Source organism: Vulpes vulpes, chromosome 13, assembly GCF_048418805.1.
Source record: "Vulpes vulpes isolate BD-2025 chromosome 13, VulVul3, whole genome shotgun sequence".
Taxonomy (NCBI): domain Eukaryota; kingdom Metazoa; phylum Chordata; class Mammalia; order Carnivora; family Canidae; genus Vulpes; species Vulpes vulpes.
In genome coordinates this window covers 124,145,810-124,160,030 of record NC_132792.1, presented here as the reverse complement: position 1 = coordinate 124,160,030, position 14,221 = coordinate 124,145,810, and the positions used below count along the sequence as shown (strand labels likewise).

The 14,221-nt window shown below is 46.7% G+C and overlaps 1 protein-coding gene across 1 annotated transcript in view; it reads left to right on the top strand.

Annotated features, from left to right (window-relative positions):
- Window positions 1–14,221, top strand: part of KIF26B (kinesin family member 26B) — a 446,195-nt gene that overhangs the window by 205,732 nt on the left and 226,242 nt on the right. The window contains exon 4 of the mRNA XM_072732821.1: window positions 5,230–5,396. Coding sequence (XP_072588922.1) covers window positions 5,230–5,396 — 167 coding nt within the window. The remainder of the gene's footprint in view (window positions 1–5,229; window positions 5,397–14,221) is intronic.

Here is a 14,221-nt window from a genome sequence, read left to right as displayed (position 1 = left end):
CCCTGTGACATTACCTGTCCCAGGGATTTTCCATGTGGTAGAGTTGATGCTATTATTTGGTAATAATTGTGCCTACTTTATAGGGTTATTATCAGGATTGGATATGGCAACACACACAGAAAGCTCTTCGAATAGAATTGGGTCATGGTAGATGCTCCAAAATGGCAAATTGTGTGATGATTGATGAGGGAGTGCTGTTGCTCCTTAGAGTTTTCTCAGGCTGGACTCTGTGTATCATCGTATGTCACTGTTTATGTCACCAAAACCACCCCGCAAAACATAATTGAGTATTAATCATTAAAATCATTGTGACCCAGCATCTCTGCAAGGTGAAGTAAAATGCACCTGTAGAAATCCTCCAAGCTTGATGGCAAGAGTTTCTGTAGCATTTGTCATAAGATGTTCTTCAAAGGAATAGCCGAGCTATCACATGAGCCTTGAGCTGCACATTTTGGAACTAAGAAATTTAAGACAGAAATTCAAGACAGAAATGCAGCTGGCCCTTTGCAAGATCTCACACTCCTGTCTTTTCTGTAACACGTGGATGTCCCTGCCACTTTACTTTTGTACCACCCAGAGAGTAAGAAAACAGTGGGCAGGTGGCGAGGGGCCAGATTTCAGCCCCAACAATGAAATCGTGAAATGTGACAGCCTTCTCTGTTGGCAAGACCCTGGATGGAGGTGAGGCTGTAAATTGAAGGTGAAGAAAAGGCATCTCTCCTAGGCCCTGGGCAGCACGAGCAAATGGAATTCTCTTTTGCAAGAGGTCACTGAGTCAAATGCTGTGGATGGATAATTTTATGGCCACTAATAAAATTTATAGCCAAAGCAAGCTAAGGTAATAAGGGTAATCAAACATCCAGCCCTGGGACATGAGAATCCCATCCTGGCCCCTTGGTGCTGGCCGAGGAGGGCTGGACAGTGCAGGGAGGAACTTATCTGTCTGACTCCAGGCCAGTGGCAGAGTCTCAGAGGTGATTTGTGCCCATTTTAGCTGAGGACGAGCTTCATGTTAGGTGGCAACAGCCTGTGCTTTGAGGACAGCGTCCCAAGCACCGTAGGAAAACTACCTGTCCCATGTAGATGCCTGCAAATAAACAGTGAGCCTAGGAAAGGACCAGAACCAGCTCATGTTGGTGTCACTCGACATGAATGAAGTAAGATAAGGGAGGATGGCGTTTTACTTGAGCAAGTATACAGAAATCAGATGTTTCGGGGGCTCCTGGGTGGGGGGTCAGTCAGTGAAGTGTCTGCCTTCGGCTCAGGTCATGATCTTGGGGTCCTGGGATCAAACCCCACATTGGGGTCCCTGCTCAACAAAAGTTCTGCTTCTCCCTCTTCCTTTGCTGCTCTCCCACCTTGTGTTCTCTCTCTCTCTCAAATGAATAAATAAAATCTTTTTAAAAAATCAGATGTTTCAGTTTAGGTGGGGGCTTCCTGCAGCTCCATCTTCATCCCAGCTTTCCAGACAATTGTAGTTGATTTCCACTAATGTGAATCAAAAATATTTATGGAGCACCCACTGTTTGGAAAACTATAAAAACCTTAAGTGAGAGTGTGAGCAATACATAATTACTAAAGAGATGTCCCTCAACAGTGAACTGTCAATTGCCTAAGAAAAAATACTGTTAGGTGTTATTTTCTGGGATCTGGGGGTCATAATATTAAAATAAGGGCAGAGTAAGATGCGCTTACTGTCCATGGATGTCTCTACGCTGGAAATGGATACTGTTAGCATTCCCTACTGCCTTGGCGGAGTCAGAGGAGGTGGCTCTCTGGGTCATTTAAGATGAACCCCCCATGCTGTCACACTGTGGGAGCTCTCAGCCATTCCCGTTGGTAGGGAAGGCGAAGGTCAATGGCTCACAGATTGCAGTTTGCTCTGTGGAACCAACGTTGGTTTATGAGAGCCCAACATCTTTTGTCTTGATTCTGTGGTCAAGATCATAACCACATTTAAGATTTGCTTTTTCTGAGGGGACAAGTGTAGAGTTCCTCCTACAATTTTTGTGCTGATACAAAAATTTACCTGTGGCCTAAACACATGGATCTTGCCTAAGATTAAAACATATAGAGGAGCTTTCTCCATGAGGAATGAGAAGAGCATCAGCCTGTGCCCAGGAATGACACCTGGGACACTCATACAATTAAGGACCCCACAGGTGCAGGCATACACATGTGCAAGTGCATACGTGCACCCTCTCCCTGCCACCTTGCCACCTGGTTCCTTTTTTTTGCCACCTCCTGTTTATTTTACCACCACACTCAGGATGTGATGTGGTGTTTTGAAAGAAACAGATACTGTTACTTTAGTGGTTACTTTGGTGAAATGCCCCCCATGTGTCTGAGATGGAGCTAAAAGGTCATAATCAGAACAAGGGTGCCAGGGTGGCTCAGATGGTTGAGTGTCTGACTCTTGGTTTTGGCTCAGGTCATGATCTCGCGGTCCTGGGATCGAGCCCAGAGTAGAACTCTGTGCTGAGTATAGAATCTACTTAAGATTCTCTCTTTCCCTCAGCCCATCCCCCAACTCACACATGTGTGCTCTCTCAAAAAATATAGACAGATGGATAGATAAATAATAAATAAAAATATTTTCTAAGTAAAATGTTAGCATTTGTTGATTATGATACTGGATCTGCCTGTATGTGTTTTACCCTTTTTTAATTTTTTTCTGCTTAAAATTTTTTTTTAATTAGAGGAGGGAAGAAGGTGAGAGGGGGCAGGAGAGCAAAGGAGGGTTTAGCTCTGGCCTAAGAGTCAGGGTCGTGTTCTCAGATTCCCATTAGTGAATCACTTCTGTGCTCCTGTGTCCTTACTGAAGAAAAGGAGTGTTGAAGACGATGATCTTGGCAGTTCCTTCTAGCTCTAAGACATTCTGTGTTTCTGATTTCTAAGAGCAATCGATGATTGAATAATTTTACTTGCAGGTTTGGGAATTGAATGGCCTGTGTCCGCAAATTCCCACTTTTTTTTTTTTTTTTAAGTAAGAGATCTAGTCTTGCTTGGCAAAGATAGCCACATATATCTTTAAGGCAGCCAGTGCACTGAAGCTCATTTGCTAAGGGGTATTTCTGAAAGCCATGAGCCCACTGGATGCTTGCATTCTTTCTGGGCCAGACTCAAGAATCTGGAATCACATAGAAATCTGTGCCTCTCACCATTCACCACCCATATTCTAGTGGTGCTTCTCTGCGGGTTTGCAAGTTACCGTTCATGTGAGACACAAGTGTCCCATTCCCGTTCTTCCAAGATTCTGATGAGAAATATGGAAATCAACAGGAAATACCACAGACAGATCCAGTGACAGCCATATTAGTGAGCCCAAGGACATCTGTGGTGGCAAATCGAGTAATGCATTCATTCACTGCCATACTGACTTTCTTCAGATGTCTGTGTGTGCTAAAACCAGTTGATGGGGGCGCCTGGGTGGCTCAGTCGGTTAAGTGTCATCCTGTGGCCCAGGTCATGATCCCGGTCCTGGAATTGAGCCTCACATTGGGCTCCCTGCTCAGCAGGGAGTCTGCTTCTCCCTCTGCCCCACCCTCACCTATGTGCTCACTCACTCTCTCTCAAATAAATAATAAAATCTTTAAAGATAAATAAATAAAACCAGATTATATATGGTAGATTGTAGCTCCTTGATGAAAAAAACAATGGTGCTGGCCCATTGGGTGTGTTTTTGGACATTGTTGGGGGCTGGCATCCTGGAACACAGGGGCTTCATAAGTGCTTCTTAGTGGTGACAGCAATGTGCAGACCTCCTCCTCCTCTTGCCTCTGGGACAGTGGCAGCTGGTCGAGGGGAGCCCTAGCCCCACAGACACAGTGGAAGCTGGGGGAGAGGTGACGCAGGCCCCCTGCCCATGTAGCAGCTCTTGCTGAGTGCAGGGAATGGACTACTTCTGTTGCCTCCTCCCTGGGCTCTCTTATGTGGGTCAGATTTCCTTATAACTGGCTGAATGAATGAGAGTAAGAAAGTATGTGTTGGCAAGATTTCACCTGAAAATGCCAAAGCTTTCCAAGTAAGGGCACGAATTTAAGCAAAGTTTGGAGTCAATGGGGCTTAGAGTAACTGGCTATGCTGCTAATAATGAAAAGTACAAATGTTTTTATGTTCAAAGGTTAACAAATGGGACTCTTTCACTGGTCTACTGGTCTGCTCAGTTACAAAGTGGAGACTGTTCCTGGTCTTTGCTTTATTGCACTTGTATTTGGCAGGCAATTAGAAACATTTTCCACTCAGCATTTAAGAAGTTTGAGCTGGCTGCAGACGCTTTTTTAAACGAAAGTTTCTTTATTTCTTTTCTTCTTCTTTTCCTTCTTTTGTTAAACTAACAATTTTTTTTCCCTTTTGTAAGTGGACTAAAGTTTTAAAGTAGCTGGCTTTCCAAGTAGCACACTTAGACTTTGCCAGCGTAATTACTACATTCATCATGGAATGAGCACTTTTCAAAAGTGTATTTCCATAGGGGATTCTTATTTTGCCCAGAAGTATGGTTCTTCCTAGCACATCATGTGGATTTAGGTAAAACGGACCCAGCCCCACCCAGGAAACTTCTGTTTTAAAGGCAATCACTGCAAACAGAGTGGAAGCCATTTATCTTAATGAAGGAGTAGGAAAATCAAGTCTGTTGAAATGATCTCAGTCCTCTCCCAAAAAGGCCACTTGGTAATCCATGGTGGCTGTATTTGTTTCCACGAAATTCTCTTCATCGTGTCAGCTGACTGCTTGCAGCAAACAACAGCAAATGGTGTTTTATTTCATTCCTCACTTTCTCCATTAGTAGGTTCATTGCTCTAATAAATGATACCTTGGCCCCTCTCGTCAATCAGCGTTTGAGGCCAGTCCTGGCGAGAAAACAGCGCTGGTTGATGCTTCTGCTCTGGTCTTGGGCCACAGACTGTGGATAATGGCTCATGCTTTCCTCTCCAAATGGACAGGAGTCACACAGGCATAATTGAAACTCACAGTGCTGGGGAGGAGGGTAATTTTTTCTCATTATTTTTAATGAAAATGAGGAGGTATCCAAGCTAAAATGCTGGAAAGTAGCATCCGAGAAGCCCAAAGCACCCACAGTGTACATGCAGAGTGTCCCTGGTCCCCCCAAATACCCCCTCCCCACCTGCACCCTGCCCCTACTTCACACTCACAAGGGATGTTGGCCACGGTGCTCAGGAAGTGCACTGAGTTACAGTTAACAAGCTCAATCTCCATTTTCCTCATCAGATCTCCCAGCTGATGACAGAAACAGGTCGTGAGGGCCTGACCGAGGCAGCACTGAATCGCTACAATGCGGACAAGCCTTCAGCCTGCAGCATCCCGGCCTCCCAGGGCTCCTGCGTGGCCAGTGAGACCTCCACAGGCACTTCGGTGGCCGCTTCCTTCTTTGCCAGGTAAGAGACACATCCACTGCCTCATTTCTTTCCGATGGGCCCACCTGGTTGGGCTGGCATTTGGGCCGAGTTAGCTAAAATGCTGGGACAAGTTTGGGGCCGCTCTTGGGCTTCACTCTCTAAGACAGGGTTCCTCAACCTCAGACAGCTCACAGCTTGGGCCAGATAGCTCTGAAGTGGGGGGTGGTCCTGTACCTCAGCAGCATTCCTGGCCCCTACCCACCAGACTCCCATTGCATCTGCCCCAGTTGCGATGACCAGAAAGGTCCCAGACATTGCCATGTGTGCCCTGGGTGGAGAACCATGGTGCTAAGAGCATGTGGCCCTACAGATGTCCTGCTGGGATGAGGACTTTGGTGGGTATGACCCTGTGGCTGGTGCTTCCAGATTGACATTCTCATCACAGATAATGAACTGCTCAAAAATGAACTAGGAAAGGAGGTGCCTAGGTGGCTCAGTGGTTGAGGGTCTGCCTTTGGCTCAGGTTGTGATGCTGGGATCCTAGGATCCAGTACTGAATTGGGCTCTCTGCAGGGAGCCTGCTTCTCCCTCTACCTGTGTCTTTGTATTCTCATGAATAAATAAATAAATAAATCTTAAAAAATAAATGACCTAGGAAGGAGATGACCATTTTCTTCATTCTTGACAGACTAGCTGGATAGTATATGATAACCATCCAGCTAATCTTAGTGGCTTTGAAAACATGAGAAACAAAAACGAAAGGTATTTCAACAATGTTTCCTTCCTAAATTTAGCCGTGTGGCAGAGACAGGGTGGGAGACAAAGGACAGCTGAGCCCAATCCCTTTCAGGATCATCTAATTCAGTGTCCTTGTTTTATGAAGGAGTGAACTGAGGACCAAGAAAGTTGAGCTATGAGTTAATTTATAGCAAAGCTGGAAATAGAAACCAGATTCCTCTGCCTTTTTTTCTTTTCTTTTCTTTTCTTCTTTTTTTCCCCCTTGGTGACTCATTTTTTATTTGATCCTCAGAACTTAACTTTAGAAAACTTTTTCGACCTACGATGTGCAAGCTCCTGGGTGAGCAGGATGTAGAATAAATAGCACCAGAGCTGAAATCAGAGGATTTCGAGGTTCGACATGCAGCTCTGTCTCTGCATCCTCATCTAGAAGACAAAGCCAGCACCTCCTCCTCTAGGGTGCTTTGATGATGAGGACTGATAATTGTGAATGATAAAGCAATGTACCAATGGAGATTTGGTATGGACTCAGATAACATATCAGGAAGAAGGAATATTGCATGGTTTTTCTTGTTCTCCTCATGCATGGTAACATCCAAAGCACAGATATGAGGGAGAAACTGTGAATACAAAAGGGTTAGGTGAGAAGGGGAACAGAAGGCCAGTGTCCTGGATTAATAACATCTATAGTAAAGATGGCACACAGGCTTGTTGGGAGACTGGCTCTGAGATTCTCCATGTGCCGTCCTGCCATCTTTATTGTCCTGTCAACAGTTGGGCCTACTTGAGTGTATGGGAAGTAACGGGAAATGTGGTCATCTCCACCTGTCCACAGGGGATTCGCCCCAAGATGCCCAGCGGATGCCTGAAACTGTGGACAGAACCAAACTCTGTATGTACTTGTGTTCTCCTATACAGACATGCCCACGATAAAGTCCAATTAATAAATGAAGCACAGTAACAGGTGAACTACAGTAACTAATAATAAAATAGAAGCATTATCACAGTAGAGGGATTTGGTTGGTTATATAAAACACCCAAGTAAGTGGGCAAAGGCTGCAGAAAACCTAATGATGGAGTTCAGCTCAGACTCCATCCAGCTCAGCTCTCCCAGTTCAGAATAAAAGAAAATTTGCACCCAGTTCACACTGCTGTGGGGGAGAGTGAGGTCTTCGTCACTGAGGAAGACCAAGTTTACATTGGGTGACTGCCTGGCCTTGATGCTGCAGAGGATATTCACTGCCCAGATGGGGGTTGACCTCCAGTGCACCTTCCTGACCCAAAATATTTTGAATGTCAGAAGCCTCAGCCCATACTCCATCCAGAGACTTTTACAGATCAATTATGCACAGAAAACCCCAGAAGCAGGATTTGAAGCAGAAAGAGATCAGAGGTGAGGGGCTCCTGATGGTCAGTGTTAAGGGAGAACAAATGTTTCCTGCCACCAGGAGACCAGCAGTGCTTTAGAGCAGGGACAGCATGTGGACACGAGGTGGGCTGGGAAGGCCTGCGTGCCAGACAAATGGTGAGCTTGAGGCCGGCTTTCAGTTAATCAAAAGAGCATTTCCAAACAAACAAGAGCACACCAGGGGAAGGAATGGCAAATGATGGGCAAAGGCTGCCTGCTCTGAGATGTGCTTGCACAGCCAGGGTCAGAATGGAGGCAGTGGGGTGAATCCAGAGTGGACATGCCATTGCTGTTGGTTGCGAGGAGGGGCTGCAGATGATGTTCGCTATAAACAAAGACTGGACCAAGTTCAGATTGCCGGGGATTGTGGTGTGAGCTGTCAAAGGACTGGAAAGGATCCATAGGGCTGCCTAAATCCTTATTACTTTCTTTGTGGTGAATGCTGATAGCATTTGGAGCTTAATGGTTTAAGGCATTCAAAGTACGTGGTTTGTGTTTAAAGCATTTATAATGTACAGCATGGGGAGAAAGTATGATGGGAGAAAGAATAATGTTTTATACCCACACGCACATACACGCGTATTCTCCTTCACACCCTTTCCCTTATTGGCCCTGCTGCTCTCACCAACAATAGCTGAGCTTCTACCCCTCCCAGAGTGACAGCCTCCCTCTTACTGATGGGAACCTAGAGCAGAAGATTGAGTGACTAGCTCAAGCTCCAGAAGGTTAAGCCTCAGAACCAGGGATGTGGCTCAGTGCTGTGGATCCCCAAAGGTCCATGTGATACGTCAAAACCAGCCCAGTTTATGTTGTCAGACAGTTGATGGAGTTCAGAGCCAGAGGTTTTCTGCTTCAGGTAAAGTAAAGCTGCGTAAAGCTGCGTAAAGTGATGGTACAGGTGGCCTTTGGTAGGGGTGAAATCTGGATCCGTCACTGGTGCCAAAATTGGAAACACTCTAGGGGTCATGGTTTCCTTTCGAAGCCTGAGGATGTCTTTCCACCTGGGCATTTGGGGGCAGAGTCAGCTCCTGTGCCTCAAACCTGAGCTCATCACTTTTCAACTCCTGCGAGACAGTGAGATAGATCTGAGTCTGCAGGGTCCTGGAACTCCCCTTCCAGCTGTAAGTGACCGAGGGTGGCCTGCTCTCTGGAAGCTGTGCAGGACATCATTTCATCATTTTACGGGGCAGAGGTGCCATTTGCCCAATTTGTGGCCAGCACGGATGTTTCCTGGACAGTCCGTATGCATCACTCACTACTGAGCTCCTAATGGGCAGCATCTCCCTTCATCTTCAGACAAGCCTGGTGAGGTGGATCCTGTCTTCTCCCTGTTGGATGGATAAAGAAGCATCCTGAGGCTAGGTTACTGACCCAAGGCTGCACAGCCAGGAAGTGGCAGAGCGGGGAGCCCATTCTCAGTCCCCACCACATGTGAGCACTTATCGGTGCTCAGTGCAAAACGGGCATGATGAGACACATTATGGTTTTCTTCACCATTATCGTGAGCTGATGATCATTGCTTATGCATCAACATTTGGAATAAGTGGGCGCTGCCACTTGTTTGAGGAGATCAGTAGAGACCCAGTTTGTTGAGGGTTGTAGACATCCACTTTTCTTTGTGATATCAGCCTGTCTTTGTAAACATTTGTGCTCCAGAGCCATGGGAAGGGTGGGATGGACTTGACTGTGTTTCGGAGACAACATCTATAAAATAAGAATTCTGGTTTTGAATAAGCAGTGGTATTGTTGGCCGGAGCTACTCCAGGTGTGGTCTTTGGGGCTGTGGGGCCCGGGTCTGGGACAAGTGTGGAGGTTGAGAGGAAGCATTTAAAACTTCTGGAAGCTAGTGGACAGTAATTTTATGTCTGTTGAATCTAGGAATACACAAAGTGGACCTTGTATTTTAGCTGAAACTAGAAATTAAAGAAAAAGTGATTCTTCACCACAGATAGTCTGAGAAGTGCTGATCTAGAAAATGATGAAGCCCCAAGCACTTGTCCTTCGATGCCTGCCTGGCCAGAATCTATATCTTTAAATAGCATCTTGGTAGACTGCCTTTGCTTTTAATTCCCTGGTTTTGGAAAAGCACTTTTGGGGGGGGGCGGTGGAAATAGTAACATAATACTAAAAAAATTACTAGTAATAGTAACCGAAGAAAGACTGGCACAACTGCTTATCTGGTTGGTTAGCTGTTCTGTGCTGTTGGCTTTGGGCTTCGAGAATGAGGGTTCTCCTGTGTGTAAGTAATGGGAAATGGAAGAGTAGGGTGTGATTACTGTAAATACAAATGTTTGCACAGGTTTGATTACTCCACGTTTTCAGACCCTTTGGCATGTGTGTCAGCTCACTGTTGGGTCCATCCCATGCATGAGCGTTTCTCCCTTCATCTCTCCCCCTGATTTTCCAGTAATAGCATCATTTTGTACTTACCAATTCTATTCTCGAAGATTCTGACCTCTACACAATGTAGAGGTTGATTACAAATCCATGTGTCCTGGTTTTGTCATCTTCTGGGTCGATGTGGGTGTTCTCAATATCAGGTGCCCTCAGATACACTTTGTGGGGTCCATTCGCCCTGGTTTCTCTTTCTTGCCTGCCTTGTGTCTCATTCCCTTCTGCCAGCTCCCCGCAACCGCTTGCCTTTGGCCAGATCTCCTTCTTTCCCGAGGGATGTTATTAGACTTCTGTCCCTCTCAACCTGTTGTGCAGTTTCTTCCATGCATGATTTTAGATCCCTCCTTGTATTACCCAACTGCTTTCTCCAAGACCCTAGAACGCGTCACAGACTGTTAACGACTGATGGACCAGTTTTCCCCTTGAGGCATTAAAACTAAGAGCAGCTCAGGTCCTGGGTTTGGGGGCTAAGCCAAGCTGTGAGAGTGGTCTCCTTGCTCTGAAGTCCTGCTTTAGGACAGTGTTGCTCCGTTCATCACACCCCATGTGGCACCTGCTCTTAATGCCACATATGCATGTGTGGTGTGTGCACAGCTATTGCTCCCATGGGCAAGGCCATGTCTAAAAGCCCCCCTTGCACATGCTTGCTGATAGCTGACTCAAATAGTGCCTTGTTGTTCCGCTTAGAGCACACACGGTCCTCCTGAGGGATGTGAGCACCTTCCCGTGATAAACACCTCAGCAGTTAGCACCAGAGAAGGACTATTGCAAACACAGCAGAGCTGGTCTCAGGTGATGAAGGAGGAGGCAGATAGAGCTGGATGTGCAAGGTCCAACTCTTTCTGGATAATTCACCATGGAGCTCCCACCTCCAATTTTACATACAGAAGTAAATTCCCATGTTAGCGTCTATGATAATAGAACGACACCTACAGAAGAGTGAGGGTTTCTAAGAGCTCATCTCATGGAACTTTGTTATCATTATGCTTTTCCTGTTTCCTGTTTCCATTGAAGCCTGTTGTACCTGCACTTAACCTTCTCACCAGAATCTCATTCTGACCTAGTGTCTATTCCTTTTGCCTTTCCAAACAACTCCCCCCCCTCCCTTGAACTCCTCCCTTGCCCTCTCCAGCTCCCTGCTGACTTATTCCATGGCCCCCAGAGATGCAGTGCTTCCATTGGCTTCCTATGGCACGTTTGTGGTCAGGGTCAGCATGCAAAATTGTGCTGTTTGCCCATGGGACAAGAGCAACAATTGGAGGGGCAAAGGGGGGCTTAAATGCAGCCAGCTGTCTGCTGGTGGGGCTGAGGTGCCTCCCTCTGGGCTCCTTCTATCCAAGAGGACCTCTGTTAGCCAGTTGTACAGAGGCACAGTGTGGGCTTGCCTGCACCAGCTGCTCCTGCTCCTTCCCTGGTGGCTCAGTAGCACTGGGGCAGCAGCTCTGATGACCTGAACTGGAAGCCAAATCCCCACCCTCTGGGTTTCTTGTTTATTTATTCCTGGCAGGTCAACCTTACTTTTCTTAGAAAAGACTCCGTGGACTTCTCGGGAAAAAGAGGGGACTCTTGCTTATGTATATGGATGAAGTGAATTTGTAGGAAATCATACCTGTGCGAATAGAGTTTCGCTTGAGCACACATCAGCTGCCGTATAAAAGGAAAACATTAAGAAGGAGCCAAATGCATACTGAGTGCCCTCATATTTCAGGGGCACAGGGAAAGAGCTTCAGGTGTTTGCTGTATGAAAAAGTCAATCCTTGATGGCTTATGAGAGACAGCGGAAGCGCTGAGGGCAAAGGTATCTACATTATTATCCTTTGTGTTCAAAGAAAAAAGTCCTAAAATGCTTGAAATGGGTAATGCTAATGTCCAGCACCAACCCCAGCAACCCCCAGAACTATTCTATTTTGGGGTGTGCACACCATAACAAATGACCTTCGTGGCTAGGCCCACACCAGCAGGAATGTGTAAAATCGGGCAGTTTCTGGTTAAAACAAGTCCTTTGTCTGACTGATGGACTGTTGGGGTGTTGGCAATCAGCTCACAACATCTGGGAGTCATTTGCACAGCTTTGCTTGAGCTGAAAACCCAGCTCATGCCTTGGTGTGGCTGTTTGAAGGCAAAGTGATTGCCGCAAGCCTGAGGGATCCTAGTGTTTCTTGTCAGGCGTTCTCAGGCTCAGACGTTCCGGTTCTTACTGCACATTTTGAGTTATCATTTTTTGACCAGTGTTGGGGCAGGGAAGATGGGTGTTGGAAAGAAAGAAAGAGATGGTGAGCTTGGGGTCGGATCCACAGCCTGCTACGGACATTCTTGCCTGGCTTGGATCTGGACTTCAGGCACGTGACTTAACCTTTGGGAGCATGTTCTTTCTGTTCCAGGGAGGTCATCCCATCTATTTTGCAGGGTTGGGGAAATGCGGTAGCACTTAGAAAATGTCACCAGAATCCTATGGATGATGTAAGAGGGCATATGCTGGGACTGGTAGAGGTCTGGCTCCCCCTGGGAAGCCCATGCAGTGCTCAGTGGATGGCTCTTGTCATGCCCACCTTTATGTTGGGCTCATCTGGCACTTTTTCACCTGGGCTAGTGATCAGGGAACGGATGTTAAAGACACACACTAATGAAATTGTGTCCTCCCTTCCTCCATCCTCTGCTCTCTCTGATTGACTCCGTGCAGATTTGATCCTCCCTCGTCAGCCTCCAATTCAGACCACAGGGTATCAACAGAGAAACGGACTATTGCCCTTTTTGTTTGTCTTCTACTTAATGTTTCTATTCCTTTTTGTCACCAGCCTTGTGGCTGGATCCCAAGTGCCTGCACCCAAGTCTTCCATGAGCCTCCAGTATGAATTCTCGATCGCCCCTTCCTTCCCTCCTTTGTTCCCAACATTTTCCTTTTTCCCCCTGGGGCTTTTCCAGGGTCATAAAACTAAAGGATGAAACCCCTTCAAGACAGAAGTATGTGGTCAGCTAACTCGGCACCACTGAGATGCAACTCCCTGAGGGCAGCCTCTCCTCACAGCTCCCTTGTTGCCAATCACTGGTGGTGGGAAGTTCTTCTGAGGTTCCTCAGAAGTTCCTCCAAGGTGAACTGGGCACTGTTCGTCCCCTGTGGGTGGTGACTCTCTGCTGCAGTCTGATGTCTGGTCTTCCCACTGCTGCAGAGGCCCTATATGGTCACCAGACCACAGTGGTAGTCCTCAGTACTTGAATAGCCAACATTTATGAAGGGTGTCCTATATGTTACACACTGTTCTGAGGTTGTTTTTTTTCTTTAAGATACTATTATTTTTTATTCATGAGAGACAGGAAGGCAGAGACATAGGCAGGGGGGAAGCAGGCTCCCTGGGGGAGCTTGATGGGGACTCAGTCCCAGAACCTCGGGATAATGACCTGAGCTGAAGGCAGGAACTCAACCCCTGAGCCACCCAGGTATCCCTGTTCTGAGTTCTTTACACAAAGTTAACTTTAAAAGCCCCTGTGAGTTTGCCCTATTCTTAGCCTATGGCTTAGATACAGAAACCAAGTCACGGAATGGTGTAGTAGCTTGACAGAAGCTATGCAGCTGGCAAGTGCATTAGTCCTCAAGCCCAGCTGTTTGATTGCAGGGTCCATGAACCAGGACCAAAGCTCTGTAAGGGCAGGGCCATTGGTGTCTTTGTTCTGGGCTGAAGCCCCAGTGCCTGAAAAAAGCACGCAAGAAATGTGCGTTGAATGAATGAACAAACACTCTTGGTCACCATGCTCTCCTGCCTCCAGACTCATGATGGGCTACAAGTCGGTGGACAACTGTGAAGCCTCTGCATGAGGTCAATAAGTGACACCAAAGAAGGGAATGGATGCAAAGCAAACCACAGAAGCTACAGAGAAAAACATTTTGACCAGCCGCTTTCTATTGTTCTAATTTTGTTAGTTACCAAAATACTGCTTCCTGTAAGTGTCAAGGAATGGGAAAAGATGTGAGAGACTCTCAAGCAGACTTCATGCTGAGCATGGAGCCCGATGCAGCTTGATCTCACAACCCTGAGATCATGACCTGAGCCAAAACCAAGACTCAGACACTCAGCTGACTGAGCCACCCAGGCACCCCTGCCAACCTCCCTATTTAAAAGTACAACCATTGGGACGCCTGGGCTCAGCAGTTGAGCATCTGCCTTCAGCTCAGGGTGTCATCCTAGGGTTCTAGGGTCAGGTCCTGCATCGGGCTCCTACATGGAGCCTGCTTCTCCTCCCTCTGCCTGTGTCTCTGCCTCTCTCTCTGTGCCTCTCATGAACAAATAAATAAAATCTTTAAAATAAAATAAAAGTACAACCATCTTGT